Source organism: Actinia tenebrosa, unplaced genomic scaffold (assembly GCF_029948245.1).
Source record: "Actinia tenebrosa isolate PJP-AT-01 unplaced genomic scaffold, QUT_ActTen_1.0 PGA_scaffold9__36_contigs__length_13948895, whole genome shotgun sequence".
NCBI classification, from domain to species: Eukaryota; Metazoa; Cnidaria; class Anthozoa; order Actiniaria; family Actiniidae; genus Actinia; species Actinia tenebrosa.
This window is the reverse complement of record NW_028292586.1, coordinates 2,088,456-2,109,515: the sequence shown is the minus strand read 5'-3', so window position 1 is coordinate 2,109,515 and position 21,060 is coordinate 2,088,456. Positions and strand designations below refer to the sequence as shown.

Sequence of the window (21,060 nt, the reverse complement as noted above, 5' to 3'; positions counted from 1 at the left end):
CACACAATATTTTCGCGCCATAACTATTAAAGTCAGCAGAGTCGGCAAGAAGGGGAAGTTGAATGGATATTTAAAGGAAGCAAAATAATGTCAAAAACAAGGAAGAAGGTCAAGGAAATTATGAAGGTATGTTTTATTTAAAGGTATGTATTTATTTTAGTGGTAATTTTGTTTTTAAAATTCCATATTTTCGAGAAAATAGGCCGAAAACTGAAAGAGTTGATAAGCGAATGCAGCTCAACTTCGGAGTCTCTGCTTCCGCATTCTATTCGAAATAAACTTATATTAAAGTACTTCATGCACTTCATGCAAGCATAGAAAATGTTTTCATGTTCGGAAATAGTTCTGAAAAGAGAGATGTTGATGATCTGGGGCACTCATAGCATTCAAAAACTAATCCTGCCTCCACTCCGCTTTGAATGCACACTTGAACTCGACTGCGCACAAACGTAACGACAAGTTTTTTTCTTTATTCCAAATATCACTGGAAAGAAAAATTGGGTTTTCATTTTTTATTTCAATCTAATGAAAGTCTATCTTGAATAGATAGCGATATTCACTGTTTACAAACTTTGACGTCAGGAATCTTTTCTCATTTAACTTTGGCGACCATTAAAAAAGAAGATATCTTTGTTTCAGTAGCTAATAAAGCTCTGGTTGGCACATTAATAACAATAGGTGACCTCAATGCAAAATTTGCTCTCCCATTTCATCTTACTTCACTCCCCGAAATACACCCTTTTATTCACTTCCCATCTTATAAAAAATCATCCTTATTTCATTTATATTTAAATCCCACTTCATGATGACTCCAAATTTCACGTCCCATTCTTCAGTTTTTTAAGAATTTTGACTGCAACATAGTGAATTGGAATTTGACTTTTATTGTATGAACAACAATAATTACATAGGTGAATACAGAGCTAACTTTTAAGTCTATTTGGTTTTATATTGCTGTACTATGTTTTCTCTTAACTACAGCTTTTTAAAAAGGGTTGGTGAAGGTCTTGTTGCATGCTGTATGATGCTTACTAAGCTTAAAATATATTATATTCATGAATATGTATGTAAATAATGTCAGCACAGACAAAATTATGCTGGTAAAATGTCCAGATAAAGTTTAGGAAAATTCCATATTGTTGTGACCTTTTGCTGATTGTATTCACATAATTTACCCATAGTGCAATTTGGGCCTTTTATTGAAGATGCGACAAAACCTTCACCGACCTTTTTTACAAATAGCTGGATACGATAAAGGACATGTGCGAAGGCTTTTTCTTTTTTACTAGGTAACTAGTTCTATAGATTCTAAATAAGGTAAGCTCTTCAATGACTGAAACAAATTTCACTGTTTCACTCATGACTGTTAAAATGATTATTGCTAAATAGTGTCCACATAGTTGTTGGTGTTTCAATTTACAGGGGACAACATATAGACATAAATGACTCTGCTGATGTCACAGTCATTAGCATACAATGAGAATAAACCCTTCAGAACTCATCACTCAAACTATAAAATGTTTTGGATCATAGAACAGCTCACCTTATGTAGAATCTATACAACCAAGAATATTGTCAGATATTGTCAGTCTAGGCACTTTAATGTGGTCACTTAGTCTACCCTTCTAGCTTCATAGATAATTTTCTTTCCTCCACTACGTTTTGGCTATTGCCTATTGGTTGGGAAGGAAAAAAATATTCCTCAACCCTGCTGCTTAGACCTATGGAGGGGAAGAAAGAAAATTTAACATCTGCTCACAGGATACACTCAGTCTGACTGAAATAATCCATATTTAATATCTAATTTACAAGACATGACAGTTTTTTCAAGGTTTTAGCATGTACAGGAGCAGAAGTATCAAAGTTATACGATCTAATACAAACACTAATTATAACACAGTTGGTATGTTATAAATACATTACTTGATGGAATAAAACATAAATCTTGCACACAACACATTTTCAAATGCATTTTTTTTCAATCTTTGAATGCCTATCCTTTTTCTTCAAGTGTTGAAATTTTTAAAAAAATTGTAAAAACAAAACAGTATTTGATCAGTAAATTGTATTCTGAGAAACACATATTTCTTTTATTTTAAGTAAAGTCTATTCATTTTTTCTTGAATAGTTTAATAATTGCTAATAACTTAATTGGTTTTTATATCTTAGATAACTTTGAATAAGTATTATCTGTTATTTTTCCAGAGTAACTATATTGTATCGTAGGATTTATAACTGTACAATTATAAGATTGATTATGTAGCTTTGTCATAGTCAAGGCATCAGTATTTGAGTATACACAATATATTACATCTTATTTTAATTTGAACAATGGATAGTGTATTTCACCAGCAACACAAGGTCTATTTACAGATTTTGGGTTAGTTTAAATGTACTTCTTGAGCAGGGTAAAACATAATAGCCAAATGTAATACAGTTAAATTTGCAGTAAGAGATGCTTTAGGGAGTACAAATAGGTCATTATAATATGAAGTTGACCTCTTTGCCTCACTTTGATGTCATTCTTTAGATAACTGTATATCTGCCATTTTATGAACCTTACTTTGTACTATTGCAATATTGCTGTTTTCAGTGACAACAGATTGTTATCTATTTGAAATATTTTCCATAACATCTGAACTTAGACATTGGGTTGCCTGTGTGCATTTATATATCTGTGCTTGGTATCAAAAGGGCACACTTGGAAATGGTATCCATAGAAACAGTATCCATGGATACAGTCAAGGTTTTGGAGATTTCACTATCTTTAGACTTACTGATGATATAATGATTTTCCTAAGTAAATATCAGTAGAATTTTCTGTAATTGTCTTTAAACTTAAAAGACTTTTCCAACTTACTTTATAACGTCGTACCTTCAAGGTCTCTACATATAAACAATTTGACTTCCAATATTTAATAAATCCTTCCCTAATTTGCTTGAGTGACCACTAAACAATGGCTTCAAACTGATGTGTTCATACATTTACTGTATTTTATCGAAATCACTCTCAACTTGAGCTATCGTTTTTTGCTCACTTAGACCAAATTCAGGAAAGTTCTATCAGTGTGTCAGAAAGTTTCTTTGACGAGAGAACAGTGAAAGGAAAGGAAAACACTGCAGTTTTCAGTCACAGTTTAAACCTTACTTATTGTCAACTCTTCAACGAAGTCTTTACTTGATCTGCCCTGACTATATACAGGTTCCAATGTCTGTTAGTGACCTGTGTTTGAAAGTTAGAAAATAGAAATTAACATGCCTTGAAGGTAGAAGCCTTTTTAAATAATCATATAATTTGGTGTGTTTCAATTCATGCGTTAATCAAAAACGTAAGATTTTTGAAGTTTCGTTGTTAGTAACGTTTTGTGAAATTATTCAAGTGATTAGTGTCTTCAAATTTCACCGTTAAAAAAATCAAATTTCACAGAATTTTCAAAAATTAAATCAAAAGAGACTTTTCTCAAATTTTACATTGAATAAGTGTGTAGTTTTAGAGAAAAAAAGCCGGAAATTTTGTAGTCACTAAGGTAACTGTAAGTAATCGTCAAGTCGCGTCTCGTTTGTTATATTTTATGTTTCAATGATTTTTTAAGTAATAAACTTTCGTAGAAGAGTTTGACAATGAAAGTAAGAAATGCCTATTGTTTTTAAGCTTAATAGGAAGTACGTAATAATAGATCACGTGATTTTTCCCGCCAAAAGGAATCACATTTGAAAGCGATTCTTGGGGTGCATGTGACGTCATAGCCGCCATTTTGGGTGACTGTGACAAAAAGTTCGGTCTTGGTGTCTTGTTATAACGACAAACATGGTGGCCACGTTCTTTGTCCTTTTATTCTTATGAGAAGAGATGCACGCCACCCATTTGATGGATCCTAGTGATAGCTACTGACATCAAGAATAAATTTGGTTAATTTCCTGGCCAATGCAGGAAGTAGTCATGTGATCTATAATTCCATATCACCCTATTTGGTATATTAGTACTTCATTAAGACAATTATCACTTTTAAGGGCTGTTATTATATATAATATATGTATCATCAAATTAAATAAAATAGCCAAGTATTGCCCTTATGGTACCAGTAATAGACATACAAGACTTGTTAAAATGAATTAATCATATCATGCATAAGTTCTAAATGGTTCTGACCATTATGACTGGTTGCCGGCGGATAACCACCCATATCGGTTGGAGGATACTGGTGCTGCGGCATCATACAATCTTCTAGTGCTTGCATTGCGTGCTGGTCCACCGACATGTCGCCAGTATCCATGTGATTCAATGGCGGCTGGTGTTGGTAGGAGTAGCCAGGAGGGATCATCGAGCCCATGTGGTTGGATATGTTTTGCTGGAATTGAGATGGGATCATCCCGTATGGTGAATGAGATACAGGGATGTGGGATGGAGAGAGATCTGGTGGCAGGTCCATTAGATCTCTGTCTCCTCGACGCTTTTCTCTTGGACTTGATCCTGTAGGAGAAGGACAGAATAGATCTCAATCAGATGGGATAACGATTAACATGCGAATCTCGATCAGTTCGAATGACAATAAGAGATGAGAAGAAATATATGGATGAAGATCATCTCATTTGAAGGCGAAAAATGGAATCAGATGGGATAAGAGATGAGAAGAAATAAATGGATGAAGTTCATCTCATTTGAAGACGAAAAAATGAGAAGTGAATGAATGAATGAAAATCAATCATAGTAAGGAATCTCAACCAGTTGGAATTAGATGTAATGAGAAAATGAAAAATGAGAAGAATGGAACGAGGAAAGAAAAATCCATTTTGAATGGACTCAAATTAATGGCATTCATCTCGACTCACTATAAAAGACAAGAAGAAATGAATGGAAGAAGAGTCTGTTTGATTTGAAAATGAAAATATGGGAAACGAATAAATGAATGAAGATCGATTGAAAAAGAAAATGATCTTAGCAAATTCCTTACACGTTTGAAAAAATGAAGAAATGGATAAAGGAAGTCTCCTTTCAGAACCATAACTCTCTCATAGTCCCAAGACCACCACAGGAGACTCACACAAGACGACACATCAAAGAACGCAAGAACGTGAGAAGTAAACCAAAGATAGGAAAGGCGAGAGAGAAGAAGAAGATGCAGAAGAAGAAGAAGACGAAAAAGAAGAAGAAGGGGGAGGAGGAGAGGAGGAGGAGGAAGAGGGGGAGGAGGAGGAGAAGAAGTAGGAGAAGGAGAAGAAGGAGAAGAAGGAGAAGGAGAAGAAGGAGAACAGGAGAAAGAAGAAGAAGAATAAGGAGAAGAAGAAGAAGAAGAAAAAGAAAAAGAAGGCGTCTGGATTAAAACAAAAATTACCTTTACCATCTTTTGTCTTTTTCAAACTGCGTTGTCTGTTGCTGACCCGACAACTGCTTGTCCCATCTGAGTCAGGATTGTTTCTTCTTGCTAATTTTTTGATCTAAAGACAAATTTGGCTGTTAATTCCAATTAATCTTGCTGCACATTTATGATATTGCAACTGAGTTCAGGGCTATGGATGCACTCCAAAGGGAAAGTTTGTTTTTTACCCTTAATTTAGAATACAGAAATAGCCGAGATAAAACTACTAGAGCAAAACTGCTAATGTCGTATCTCATAAAAATAACACAATCAAAAAAGGAAGGAAAGAAAGACGTGTAATAATATTTCCCCCATTATTATTTATTCTATTTTCACTTGTATCAGAAAAACTCCAGTTTCTCTTAATAATAATAGCCTCTTAAATTTAGAAAATTACTTTTAAACTAAAAAAATAATGCTGACGAACTTAAAGAATCGAGGATTTCCTTTTAGATTGATTGGTTGGCGTGCCATACTTAGACCAATAAATAGTAATGAATTTGTAATATATTTAATAATAATAATTTTCAAACGTGTATTGAGATTAAAAAGAAGTGTTGGAAACTTACTGATTTCTGTACCTTTGCTCTTTGGTTCTGAAACCAGACTTGAACTACTCTGACACTCAAGCCTGTTTCGCGGGAGAGCTCTTCTCTTACCTAAAAAACAACAAAAATAAGAAATAAATATTGTACAATTCAGTAACACCCAGATACAATTGTAGTTGCGTACGACATATATTTACTCCCAAAGGGCTTTTCTGAGGCCATTTTCAGAATTTGTGGGCGAGCGCGCGCGTTTTGGCGGCAGAGTTCCCGCCAAATTCATTACAGGAATAATGGAGAATTTACTTGCAAAGGACTTCTTGAAAGGCGAGCGCGCGCGTTTGGCGCTTAATGGAAAAATAAAGAACTCAAGTTCTTATAAATAATAAGAATAAAAATCTGCTCTGCTTTATAATAAATAAAGTATATAAAAACGGAATTAAAAGAACTGATAAAGATATGAATTTCCAATTTCTGTATAAAGCCACATCGAATGCGTTATAAATTGATAAATATATAAATTTAGAACCTTTGATATAAAAGATTCTTCTTTGAAAACCAAAACGCTCACAAAACCATTAACGGAAATATAGCTTTAAATTTGAACATTCATAATTTTAATCAAATTATTTACAAGTTAAAATAAGTCTCTAAACTAAAAAATAAAAAATAAACACTTCCTTGTCTAAAGTAAATCGTGTACTTCGACTTTTAATTAACAAAACTATAAATGAAAACTACTGTAATAAACAAAAATGAACTTTGCTGTTTAATTTGAGAAATTTTGGGAACTATTTTTGTCCGCTTGTAGTTTAGTTATTAAAGAAGTGATCGACTTCCAAACAGGTTCTCTTTTATTGTTATCATGTTTTTTATTTAATTCCGTAGACACCTGAGATTAAACACGTCCGATATATATATAAATTGACTTCCCTATTGATTTCTAATATAAATTAGAATCAATAACACACTTTTACCAGACATTCTTTCGTCAGTTTTCTAAATCAACAATCTTGTATAGCAATAACTCTCTTTTTAGACGTCTTAAATAATATTTATGATTGTAAATATGAACGTTAATGTTGACTTACGATGTACTTAACATTTTGACAGTTTCCAAATATTTTCATTTTCAAACTCGTATAGTAATAATTCTCTATAAAGACGTCTATAATAATATTTATGTTGATTTACAATGTACTTAGGACTGACTTTGACAGTTTCTAAATATTTTCATTGGAGTCATATGATCCAATATATTATTGTACGATTTTTGTTTATTATTCGAGAGTCTAGTTCTTCATATGTTATTTTCCAATCGTACAATAATTGAACTTTTCTGTTCAGAAAATAATTAAAGGGTTGAGAATGGTTCCTCGATGGTTTATTATAAACCGATCAAACACGTCTTTCCAAAATGAATTTTTCATCATATTTTAATTCGTTTTTCTTTTATTACTTTTTGTTTATTTTTTGCGCTTTGCACACGTTACGCCTCCACCTCTTTTAATTCCGGCACTGTTCGTGTTATTACAAATAAAGCTTATTTTTGAAGTCTTCAAGTTTTTACTAGTAAAACCATTAGAAAAATGTATTGTTTTTACTAAAATCCTGACGTGTTTTCACATTTAGCCAAATTTTGTAGAGATATGCATTCTTAAGCTGAGGGTCATTTCAAATTTCTTCCTTGATGATTATTACTTGGTATAAGTCACTAACTAAACCAATAAACTTCTATATTTACACTTTCTCGACTATTTACAGAAGGAAGTCTTACAAAACGTCTCGTAATCACAAAAAACAACGAGCTTACAGTCTTAATCTAAACATCGCATCTTCTTAATAACCCATCAATTAATGAACACGTTTTAATTGAAGTTTAATTGAAAGTTAATTCATTAACACGACAAGTTGTCAAATTAAGGGGTTCAGTTTCGATCGTTTCTTTGTTGGCCGCATGTGTCGTTAATGAACATCAGACCAAAAACACATTTTTATTAACAGATAAGCTGACATTTGACAAGTCGCGGTGTTTGATCAGTAAAGATGTAGGATTCTTTGTCTCCAAAATTGAAAGATTTTGTACAATTTTTGGAAAATGTTCGCAAGTTGGCCATACATTTTTCAACTATGTAAAAGAATAGTTGCTAGGGCAAATTTTGCGTCGGTGCGAAACGACACTGCAAAAACTACTTTGACGAGTACCGTATCGTAGCCGTAACTACGCACTATAATTGGTTAAATTAATTAAAAACGCGAAGCCATTTCAGTGTCAGCATGTCGTACCGTGTACATGCTGCAACTCCGTAACATTCGTTTACTCATTCATGTAAAAAAACGCTCCAAAATTTTTAACAATTTTGTACGAGGTTTTTACTTGTATAGAACAGATCCTTCTCGTGTTGCAGATGAAAACATAATTCGCGTGCATGAAGTCTCCAATCCTACTAGAACACCTTTGTGCTGAAATCACTAAAATTTGAAATGAAAACAGATACTTGTCTTTGACAAAAAGATTTAGATCTAAAGAGCAGTCAGGATAAAAGATTGTTATGCACTGACACGTTTCTACACTTGTCGAATAACACTATAGTACCAAGTAGACAATGCTGCTTTTCAGTAACTTTAACAACATGGCGCGAGTCTTTTCAATTCCTGGACTCGGTATCACATGTGAGTAGAGTTAGAGTTCTTTCTTGATTCGAGGCCTTTTCCCCAGGTTCTCTGGTTTACCTCCCTCGACAACACCTAACGCGCTAGATATGTGAGTTAGCCGTGCCCTGACTTTGATCAGCCTAAAGGTTGTTTCAGGGTTTGATATCTAATTTAGCCATGCCCTGACTTAGACCAGCCCAGAGGATGTTTCAGGGTTCGATCTGTGCGTTAGCCATGCCCTGACTTAGATTAGCCAAGAGGTTGTTTCAGGGTTCGACATAATTTGAAGGGCTTTCTAAAAGCCTTCTAAAGCGATAACTAAAATCCTATTGTTCAAAATTAATCAGCATTCTTTCTGTTTTAATAACCCTTCCCACGCTTAAAAAAGCCTTTGAGTAAAATCCACAGGCAGTATACTAAAACCATACCTATAAACCACCTCTACTTACACATCCAATTAAACAGTAAACACAACCTTCCTTCAAATATATTAATAGCCAATGATCGCATACGCGGTTAATAACTAAGTCTAGCACCAACTGTTAAGTACCTTAATTGACTATTAATTATGAAAAACTAATGGTTGTTTAGTGCCCACAAACTCGTCTTTGCCACATTAACACGCTTTAAAGAAAGATGTGATGCTTTGATAAAAGCTAAAAGGCTGGGTATTCTTGGCAGAGCATTAGTCATTCAAACAGGTGAAGTTTGAATGAATGAATTGAAATAATTGACAATTTCAAAAAGGTTGGAAAATGGCTCTGTCATAATAAACAAAAGCCATCTCGTATCTAGATTTACTAATTTTTACACCCCTGAGGTTAATCTTAGAATTTCATTTGAAAGAATAATATACAAAAAATATTGGTCATATTGAGGAAGAGAATTGGAGATAAGAGAGAACTGAGAGAAGCTTAAGAGAAGACATGAGCAGAGAATGATAAAAAGAGGAAAAGGTATAAGGGATGAAAGATGATAAAAAACGAAGGGGAATGAATGAGATTCTACTATTTCCTTTAAGTGAATTTTATCAATATTTTCGAGAAGAGAAGGAAAAAAAGAGATTATTGAAAGGAATGAGCGTAAGAGAAGATACGAGAATAAAGCCAAGATAGAATACGATAAGAAGATAGACAAATTAAACAGTGTGTTAGGAATCAATCAAGAGATACTACAACACAAAATGCACCTCAAGTCGATCCAAAATTAGCCCAATTGTAGGGCGTGGTCTTTGTTACCAAATTCAAGATATAAGGTGAAAGGTGCCGCGTGTCTGATAATTAGTTCTCCCTCTAAATTATGTTTTGACTAAAACTTTAATAACTTACATAACTTCATGTACAACTCATACCTTGTCTCATGAAGTATCTAGTGAATAGCTCTCGAAATTTGTTATTTTTCCCCTCAAGCTATATCTTTGAAATTAGAACTTTATTGAATAGTCAATTGTTATTTTTCCATGAATTTGAAATTTAAGTCGTGAGGGCATTTGGTTAATAGGCCAATTACGATGACACGAACATCTGATAACACTTTCTAAATTACTTTTCAAGGATTGTTTTACAAAATGAAAGAATTATGGCTCGAGTTCCTTTGTGTAAAATATATTTTGGTTTAGATTTCTTGAGTAATTTCCGAAATAGTAAACTTTTAAGTCTTCGTGGCTAGTAATTATGGACGACATTTTTACGAAAATGAGATTTTGGTGACATAGCTGTGAGTAATCTGAAACTGGAATTGTAAAGAAAATGTTTTTTTTTCCTTTCTGATTCTATGGCAGCGAAATCGCAGTAATCATGCTTAAGAAATCTCTCAACTGAGTTTTAAAAAAATCAAAAATCAATTATTTGAGTAAAACTATCTAGTTTCATGGGTTGATATTTCGACTGCTTTAAATGGAGGTACGCATTTAACCCATCCCTCTGTCGATCAGTACTTCGTTTTAAGGGAGTTTAAAGCTCGAGCTACGAGGGATAGAGACAACTCGAAGAACGATGCGGACTTTACCCTCCTTTGTCCATCAGTACTCCGTTTAAAGAATATTTAAAGCTCGAGCTACGAGGGAAAGAGAGAACTCGAAGAGCGATTGAGGACTTTTATACCCTCCTTTGTCCATCCGGCATCAGTACTCCCTTTTGAAAATATTCAAAGCTCGAGCTACGAGGGATAGACAGAACTCGAAGAGCGATGCTCACTTTACCCCCCTCTGTCTATCAGTACTCCGTTTAAAGGATATTTAAAGCTTGAGCTACTAGGGATGGAGAGACTTCCAAGAGCGTGCGCACTTTACCTCCTCTCTCTATTATTTTAAGCTCAGCTTTAGGATTAGCGAGAAATTAAGAGCACGAATCTCTTGTTACGTCGCCACTATAGCCACACTTGTTCCTGTAAATTATTTTAAAACTATTTCCTACCTTTCTGCACGGTTTCGAGCTTATTTCGAAGGCTGACTTGAATACTTTTCTTTGTTGACTTGTCAATATTGTTCTGGGTCTTTTTGGACCCTTTTTATCATCTCCGTCCTCGTCGTCATGGACGGACGAATCATCGGAGTCCGTATTTTCTGTTTTTATGCCTTCTTTACTACTTTCTTTATCACACGAAATTCCATTGTTGCTTACATCTAAAAAATGTAAAAAAGCGTTTAAGTTATTTAAGTGTAATAGCAATATAAAACAAAACAGCAACAAACAAATAAAGCACACAGACCCACACCCTTATCCCCCACACACAGTAAACCAACCAGCAAGAAATAGAAATTATTCCAATATATAATGATTTCTTATGATATTTTATCCAAAAATAAGCTTACTATTCCAGTCACGAAATGCGTCGCATAACTCAACAAATGTTCCGTAAATTGAACAGAAATTAAAAACCTTGGTCCATAAAAAGTGCATTTCTAAAGACCCAAACAACCAGCAACGCATACAACATTGCATGCGACATTAGAGTGCATACCATTTATCCGTGAAATCGTTAAAAAAAATTGTACAAATTAGTGCAAAGTTTTGTAGGTCTATGGTATACTGAGGTCTACTGAACTTACTAATTTGTGCAATTTCTCACAAAGTTTATCACGGATATATAGTGTCCACTCTACAGAAGCAGAATTCGTGTGTACTTGTGTACTCTCTGCACCGTCGCATGGGTGGATACACGGTGCGATCTTCCGCGTCGCCTGCAACGTTCACGTCGTGTGTTAGCGCGACATTAAGAAACATTAAACGCAGGAAAACGAAGTGAAAATGTTGGATCGTTTCTTGGTGCTATCCTATCCTTTCAGGTTTTTTCTCTAGGTTCTCTGGTTTCCTCCCTCCGAGAAAATTAGATTCTAAATTCCAATTCGATCATTGCAAACGAGTCCCACACGATAAACAATTGGCACTAAGTATTTCCTCATAAGACGAGAAATATTTTCAACAAAATATTTTTAAAGGCATACTCATTTTTTATTTAGTTCACGGATAGAATCCTTACTTCAACCAAGATTTCAAAATGCGTTATATATTTTCGTGTTCCGAGAATGCATGGAGTTGGACTACTAGTCGTTGTGGCAGAAAGAAGACAGTTATCGATACAGTGAAACAACCTCTGGACTGATCTAAGTCAAGGCATGGCGAACTCACAGATCAAACCCTGAAACAACCTCTGGGCTGATCTAAGTCAGGGCATAGCTAACTCACAGATCGAACCCTGAAACAACCTCTGGGCTGATCAAAGTCAAGGTACAGCTAACTCACAGATCGAACCCTGAAACAAACTCTGGGCTGATCTAAGTCAGGGCATGGCTAACTCACAGATCGAACCCTGAAACAACCTCTGGGCTGATCAAAGTCAAGGCACGGCTAACTCACAGATCGAACCCTGAAACAAACTCTGGGCTGATCAAAGTCAAGACATGGCGAACTCACAGATCGAACCCTGAAACAAACTCTGGGCTGATCAAAGTCAAGGCATGGCGAACTCACAGATCGAACCCTGAAACAAACTCTGGGCTGATCAAAGTCAAGGCACGGCTAACTCACAGATCGAACCCTGAAAAAACCTCTGGGCTGATCTAAGTCAAGGCATGGCGAACTCATAGATCGAACCCTGAAACAAACTCTGGGCTGATCTAAGTCAGACCACGGATAACTCACAGATCGAATTAGAATGTATCTTGTTAAGCTTTGCGGAGGGAGGAAAACTGGAGACCCAGATAAAATCCCGGGAGAGACATAAAGGATTTAGTCTCGTTTTGAAATACATCTCCCCTTAATCCAATAAATTGTATATTTAGCTTAACACTGATTGGTGGAACAAAACTTATAGGGTTGGAAGGAATAAAGATCTTGCATTTTTTTTTTAATATATGCGAAATCCCAAGTTCAAGAGTTTTTAGATATAGAAATGTCAAACCTGAAAATTTATATGCAATTTCAGTTTTTACTTCTTGCTGTTGTAAGGACATTTTCCTTAGCGAAATTTTTTTTAACGTTTTAAAAATTTCGTTGTCATTTCCTTTCTTCTCAAAAAATAAAAAATATTATTTTGGTAGCTTATTCCCGCGACAATAAAGTTTATTTCCAGTTTTGAATTACTGAGGCAAAACATACATCTTTAAGATAATTAATACTAGAGATATATCACTCTCTCTGCTCGTATCTCTGACTTTAACTGAGGTTTAGATAAACATTGGAGTCGCGTAACACACAAAATGATTACAGCAGTCCAAACAACCCAACAAATTTGTGGCGGCACTTCTTTTTATCAACTGTGTAAAATTTTATCACCGTTTTTCGGTCTCTTGAAAGAATTCTTAAGTCAATAAGTCAAGCTCTACTGCAAATAAAGTGTTTAAAGAGAAATAACAAAGTCGTAGGGTGGTCACAATAGACTGGAAAGCTTCCGAACATTTTCTGGTTAATATAGATATAGATTAAGCAGTTTTGAAAACAGCGAACAGATTTGATTTTTATGTAAGAATAAAAAATTTCAGAGTTTAACGCTATGAAGATCTTCTGATTTTTAGTTTCATTTCTAGTTTCATTTTGAGTAAAGAAGGGCATGAAGTACGGTTGGAAAATGTCCGCTCTGATAAATGACAAAATCTAAGAGTAGGATTTTAAGAGAAGATTTTCTATTTTCATTTTTTAGAACCACTAGAACCACTAGAGTAGTGGTTTAACTAATCAATATAAGAATAAATTCCCATAGTCTATTTTATAGTAACTTCATGAAAATATAAAATTGTTGATAATCAGCTATAGTATACTTTATAATTTTTCTCATCTATTTAACTACGTAGTCATGTCTCTCCCATTCATTTTTAGACTCAACTTTCATCCACTTAACTGGTCCTCCCACTTATTTAACTACTTCTATATACCCACTATTAAATGTAGCTCTCATCCACATCTTCATTCATAATAACTTTCATCTACTTTAGTGGTCCTCCCACTTATTTAACTACTTCTATATACCCACTATTCAATGTTGCTCTCATCCACATCTTCATTCATAATAACTTTCATCTGGTCCTTTCAACTGGTCCTCTCACTTATTTAACTACTCATTCGATATACCCACTATTCAATGTTGCTCTCATCCACATCTTCATTCATAATAACTTTCATCTACTTTAGTGGTCCTCCCACTTATTTAACTACTTCTATATACCCACTATTGAATGTTGCTCTCATCCAAATCTTCACTCTAACTTTCATCTACTTTACTGGCCCTCCCACTTTTTTAACTACTTCTATATACCCACTATTAAATGTTGCTCTCATCCACATCTTCATTCATAATAACTTTCATCTACTTTACTGGCCCTCCCACTATTTCAACTACTTCTATATACCCACTATTGAATGTACACAATATTCACAGTTGAAAAGGAATGCTTTTTGCATTTATTTTCAATCACTTAACTGACTGGTACCTCCCACACACTTAACTCACATGCATAACTTTAATTGATAAAACCCGGCAACCACTTAATATATCTTTTCACACTCAAAATAAAGGTTAGTAATTCACCAGAACAGATTATCAAATCTGAATGAATTCCCATCAAAAATAAATCCACAAAATATCACTGAACGGAAATTAGCATTCCTTATTCGAAAGTCGACCCTAGATTTCAATGCTTTTTACCAAACGAAAAGAAAACAAAAAAGAAAGAAAAAAGACTTACTTTCTTGTTGTCGTATAGTTTTGCTGGAGTCATTATCGTTGTTATTAATCCTGCTTTTACGACTAGATTGTTTTGGTAGCTTTGCGTAGTCCATCTTGCAGTATAACTTATTATCTTTGAGAGCAAATTCCTGTCCTTTCTCTAAAACATGTCCGCACATTGCGCACACGAAGCAATGCAAATGGTAGACATTTCCAAGTGCCCGCATAACCAATTCGTTAGCAGGAATAGTTTTTCTACAGCCGCTACATTTCGTGCCAAATACTCTGCAAAAGGAAAGAAAATACGCTGTCAGGGACATATCTTTTAGCAACGCTTTATTTAAATAAAGACATGAGATAATCGAATAAATACAAGTACTTGAAACAGATATTTTTCTAAAAGGATTTCAAGTGGAAGATTCGTTACTGATAACTTTCATATTTCAAGGGTTAGTTACATAACGAGAAAATGAACTTTTACAAATCTATTGTAGTATCTTAGTCAAATCTATCTAAAATTTCTAGTGAATTTACAACAAAAAAATAATAATAATAAAAACATTGATCAAAATTTAAAATAAAATAAAATTTTAACTTTAAAGAAGACAAAAATTCTTCATTAAATATTGGCAATTCTAAATATATATTTTTCATTCTTTATAAACCTTCAAACAAAGAGATGTAGTTCACATATAGTTTAAAACAATAATTAGCAGAATATGATTTTTTACACTAAAGTAGCCGAAAAAGATTGCATGAGTTCTCGATTGCTATGCTTTTCGAAATTTCAGATTAAAATTTGAATAGTTCTTGTTTGATACGTTCGGTGTGTTTTCAAAGTTCAAAACAGCCGAAGATAACGAGCTTGAAGCTTTCAAGCAAATTGAAAAGATTAGTTCTCAACGTTAGTAATTAGAAATTAACTCTCACTCCCTGCAGAGCGTCTAAAGTATCTGAGCTTTGCTAGTCAAAAGTTTGATTCAGCAACAGACATAATTTATGGAAATGGTGTTTTTTTTTTTTTTTTTTTTGCCATCATGTTATTCTCTTTCATTGAACTTTTCATCGTCGAGGAAGTTAATATTCTTTAATTCTATTCCAAAAAAATTTCTCCACCGAGTTATTCTAAAACCCTCATTTTCAAAAAAAAACATGTTATGTATGATATTCTAAAATCAAATACTAGTTTTGGCATTTCGTAAGATTTAGAACTGAATAAAGAATCTAATTTCCGAAGGGCCTTTGTCGGCCGGAATTTTTAAGCGTTCTATTTGGTTTTCTTTACCGACGAAGCTTGCGCTCTGGCCGGGTGTTCTAGGGCATTCAAAGAAGTAAAAAAACCCGCATAAATTTGAAAAGTGAAAACTCATAAATAATTACGACCAAAGCCAAATCAAAAAGCTAATCCATCTTAACTGCACATCACAGCCAAGCGCTTCTTTCCAATTTTATATTTCTTTGAATCCCGAACAAAACAAAATTCTATAATCATCCCAGAATTCAGAGAAGATTTGCCTGCCTCATTTCTTATTCCCTAAGAAAACCGCTTTTAAGGCCTAGATCAATATGTACAGTCGAGTTATTTTAAATCAGCTGCGTAAATATGATGATATGCATTGGTGTAGTGTCACCTGCCTTACAGACGACCCTTTCCACTTATCCTAACGGCTATCTGTTTTTCTAGCATTGACAGCTCTATTGTCAGCCCCATGGCCTAAAAAGACTTGGGCTTCTTTGATCGTGGTCGCTTTTCCGTTGAAGTTAATCAGTGGTTTGTTTAGCATCGTCTCTTAACAAACCAGGATATTTTGCATAGCTCCGTAAAACACAATGCACTTCCTGCGTATTTTAGAATCGCAAACGAAGGTTAAATCCGTCACCGGACAGTTTAATTCACTCGTTTTTTATTCCTACCTTTGTTCTATTCTTTCCTTCTCTCTAATTTTCTTTAAAGAAAGTCAAATCCGTCCCGGGACATTGGACCCTCACTATACTGACTTTTCCATCTCATTTATCCCATTGTTTTCTTTTATTTATGTTTTCTTTTCAAACTACGAAGACACCCAACCCTTTCGCAGGATATTCCAATCGCTTGGTTTTTTTCCCTTCCTGTTATTTCTTTCCTTTTCTATTCTATTTTTTTCTTCAAGTTTAATGAAGGCCAAAACCTGAGTCTTTTTCTTCCATTCTTCTCAGTTCATTAACATGATTCGAATCTAACTTGGAAATTCACAAGATGTCACTTTTCACGTCATTATTGTTCTTTTCATTTGCTGCTTGTAAAAACCTGTTTTCCTTTAGCCAAAGCATTGCCAAATTATTATAAAAACGGGCCCAAAAATGTCGGACACTTCTCAATTCGTGATTCCCACTTAAATATAATTTTTCCCTTAAAGAACAGAACAATCATGGGAAAAATTTAGAGAGCCTTAAGGATATCATCCTAAACAAACCCTAGGACTCACTCACGCATTTTAGTATTGAGAAAACCAGGGGAAAAAACTTAAAAAGACAATGACTACTGTCAAATTTCATTTCCGGGTTCATTCAGAATCTCTGGATTGTTAACTGGTTGAATTAATTCTCTAAGATTTACTTCTCGAGGGTTTAATTTTTTGGTGCTATTTTTTTACTTTTTTTCGGGAGGTCAGCTGTTTTAGTTTCGAGATAAAGAATCGGAATAAAATGCTATCGAAAAAAAAAACTGTTATCAATTTTTAATTGTCGAGAGGCGGCGAGCCTGTAGGAGACACGATCTTATCTTCGCTTCCATGAGAACTTGGTTTACTTTGTACTTCAATGAATCAATGGTTTCTGTTTTTCTGGACAAACAAAATGGGCTTTATCATTCAAATATTCATGTTTGGTCCTAAAACCGAAAGAGAGTTCGCTAGATTCAGCAATATGTCACTTAAGTGTTTCTCTCTAATCACTTTCTCATAAGATTCAGTACGTACGTTTTGAAGCAATTTCCTTCTCTACACAAAAACATCACAGCACTTTCGCCTTGTTTCCAGTTATCGTTGAAGTTTTTATCAACATTGTTTATTGTTTTGTTTTTTTCTTAGCAGAGAATAGTTGTTCCCAGTATCTAAGTTGTCCACAAGTTTCTAAGTTTTCTTTCTTAAGAAAAAAATTTAAAATTTAAAAACATAAAAACGTAAAAATTTAAAAACTTAAAAATAAACAATTAATTTAAAAAAACTAAAACCCGTATAGACTAGTTAAAAAAACAGTATTTTTTCTTTTATTTTCGAAAAGTTGGATGAAAATTTGTCAAATTCTAATTAGTAGAAATGGTTATTACCTAAAATAGGACGACAAAAACTCAGAAATTTAATAAATGGATACAATTTGAAGCACGAGTTTTTATATCTCTAGCTACACGACTTGTTTTCCTATCAGAATTTTCCATATAAAAAAACAAAATATTAAAAAAATAATAATTAAACATTAGAATTTATCGTAGAATTAAAAAAATATGGTTTTGTTTCTATGTGTTTTGGGGCATTTTTAAAACCAATTCTGAGAAGGTTTTTTTAGACAAGTCCTTTAGAAAATAAAATTAGAGACTAGACTTGGACAGGAGAAAGACAAACAAGCTCTTGTGGAAAAAAACCAAGCTAATGAGGGGTTTAAATGACAAGAAGTATAATATAAAAGGATAAAATCTACAAGTATAATTTCGAATGGCTCTTCTGCTATTAAAGTCGAATTAACTAACACCAATTGTATTAATTCAAATGCTTCAAAATTGACGGTTAAAATTGGAGCTACTCTCACGTGCAATTAACTTTGTAGTATTTTATCAGGAAAATCAAATTCCTTCGGTTATATCATTTGGTTTGTGTATTCCAGCTTACAAAATATTAAACCATGTGAAGAATAATTTCTTGGCACCAAGAGGAGTTAAAACTCACTCTGTTTAATCATTTGAGGCAGACACCGAATCATCGTAAAAAACCCGAACTCAATTCTTTTGATTTTGGCTATCATAATTAGCCTCAAATTATAGCTTAAGGCAAAAAAACAGCTATAGTCCAGTTTGAATGAAGCGTATTTTCTTTAGAATGGTGAGATATAATGAAAGCGCGCTCTATCTAAGTCATTCATAACTAGAGTTTAAAATCTTTTGAAAGAAAACAAGATATAGTTTCTAATGTGAATTATCAGCGCTTATCTCGTTGTTCTGTAGGCCCTATCTTGTCGTTACTCCAGACTCGATGTCTACTGGTTAATAGATCCAAGTTGTACAGTTCTAACTGTTGGTTTTTGTTTACTCTTAAGGCTTTCATGAAATATCTCATTCTCAGCTGAAACCTTAGTATGAAGTTAACATTTCGTCTGAAAGGGGCGTAAGTCTCGCACTAATATCATCACTGGAGACTTAAAACTTCATTTTTGATGGAAGTCCCTGAAACAGTATCAGAGTCTTTCATATTAACATTTTCTAAGTTCTCTTACAAGCTTTAATAATATATTCAGCAGTCTGGTGATACAAGTATTTCTTTCCTCACAAAAAAATGATGTTTTGCTTTTGAAATGAATTAATCCAATAAGCCCCACCCATCCCCCCCTGAGCATGAAATATAGATTTCGAATTTAGAAAGGTTTGTTTTTCCGTTTTCAATTTTATATCCCCGTGAAAGCAACCCAGGCTCGTTTTAATCAAATCTTAGTGTGGTGTGGTTCGTTCCCGTCGTGTTACACACAAAAGAATTAAAAAAGAAAAACGAAAAGAAAACGGGATGTATACAGGAAGGTTGGGTGGGCCTAGTTGTCAGAAGCAACATGGAACACTCAATCATCCCATGCTTCAACAAAATTACCTATCGACAGTAAGTCGGATGTAGAGTGCATTTATCAGCATCAAATGGTAGGAAGCTATCAAGGGTTCAGGATGTATGGCGGCTTTGCTTCTGACCCCTTCTAGCTATCACAACTCGAGATCGCACTCGCTAGATAACCAGTGAGAAAAGATTTCTTCTATTACATCAATTACCAACTAAAAATACCAAAGCAAAAATGCCAAGCACTGCTGTGAACGTGAACTACTTGATGAGTTCACCTTTGGGCCTATTTCGATGTAGTCAATTTAAGGGGGTCGGTCACTAATAATAGGCTCCAGTCAAACAAAAGCCCGTTGATAACTTCTGCTAAGGAGGCCGAGAGATCTCTCTCGTGTCCTGGACCACGAAAAGCAATTCAAGTTGTTTGGTCTTATCTTAACATAGAACTTAAACAGTCGGCTAATTGCAATCAGTAATGACTGTTGCCACGCAAAAATGTCCCCACAAAAAGTCCCCACAAAACTTGTCCTCGCTGTCTACACTTTCTCTTCACTGATTGGGTGTCGGGAAACATTACGTCTGGCATTTTGATTCAAGCTAATTCTCTGTAAATATTTCTAAACAAGCATGAAAAAAAAAAAAACTTAAAAAATATCACTTCACAATTGTTTACTCCTGTGAATGGCATCCAAAAAACTTTTAAAAAAGCTAATTTCCATTTCTCCTTGATTTGTGACAGTTCCTAAAATATATTAAAGGAAATGTTTTTGGCACTTTATATATTAAAAAAACTACTCTTAAAAATACTTTATGATTCTAATACCTTTTATCTTCGTAAAACAATTTCTGAATATAGGAAAAATAAGATACATATAATTAATATTATTTAAAACTTATTTAATTATATGGGTCAGTTAAGATAAAATTCAATTTCGAATATCAATACAAAAAATAAATAGAAAGTCGAATACAGATAAAAATAAACTTTTGAAATGGACTTGAAAATATATAATGTTATGTTTGGTGTAATAAAAGGGATATTTGAAAATTGTTTTGAAATTTTGAAATATTATGTTGATGTTATACTTTTTACAGTGTCAAAAAAAGTCGCTTATGTTCTTTAATGAAAGTATCAACCGACCAAAGAAAAAGGGTTCAAAAAAAATTGAAAAAACTCCGGACGACAAAGTACTAATAGTTTTACTTTTATTATTTTGATCAATTTTTATCTGGTTCTAAATTCCTGACGTAGCTCTTGTACTATTCTTAGCTTGATATAGAATAAGTATGATCAATAAAAGTCCAGTTCCATGGCTCATTAAATTGTATTCCTCTCAGATTGTAAACAAATCGCAGGCCATTTCCGGTCACTCGATAACTATTTTAGTTCATGCTATATTGAAAGTATAGTAGCCAAGTAGGCTACCTAAAAGGGTCCACAACAAACCTGTTTGGCCTTTTGGGGGTTTATTTTGGAAAAACTGAAAAGGTACTTAAATGTATTTGCCGATAACCCGGTATTTACTTAGTATTAATCCCCCGGTTCCCAAG

General features: G+C 34.0%; 1 protein-coding gene across 8 annotated transcripts in view; it reads right to left on the bottom strand.

The window, feature by feature from the left end:
• Positions 1 to 864: 864 nt before the first annotated feature.
• LOC116304134 (LIM homeobox transcription factor 1-beta) overlaps positions 865 to 21,060 on the bottom strand; it is a 47,031-nt gene continuing 26,835 nt past the window's right edge. For 4 of the 8 annotated variants that reach the window (XM_031713803.2, XM_031713799.2, XM_031713802.2 and 1 more), the window contains exons 3-7: positions 14,739 to 15,004; positions 10,972 to 11,180; positions 5,927 to 6,016; positions 5,334 to 5,436; positions 865 to 4,471 (exon numbers count right to left, since the gene is read on the bottom strand). In XM_031713803.2, the coding sequence (XP_031569663.1) occupies positions 4,104 to 4,471; positions 5,334 to 5,436; positions 5,927 to 6,016; positions 10,972 to 11,180; positions 14,739 to 15,004 (1,036 nt within the window). In that variant the 3' untranslated portion in view covers positions 865 to 4,103. The remainder of the gene's footprint in view (positions 4,472 to 5,333; positions 5,437 to 5,926; positions 6,017 to 10,971; positions 11,181 to 14,738; positions 15,005 to 21,060) is intronic. The other 4 variants (XM_031713804.2, XM_031713798.2, XM_031713800.2 and 1 more) reach the window with 4 other exon arrangements.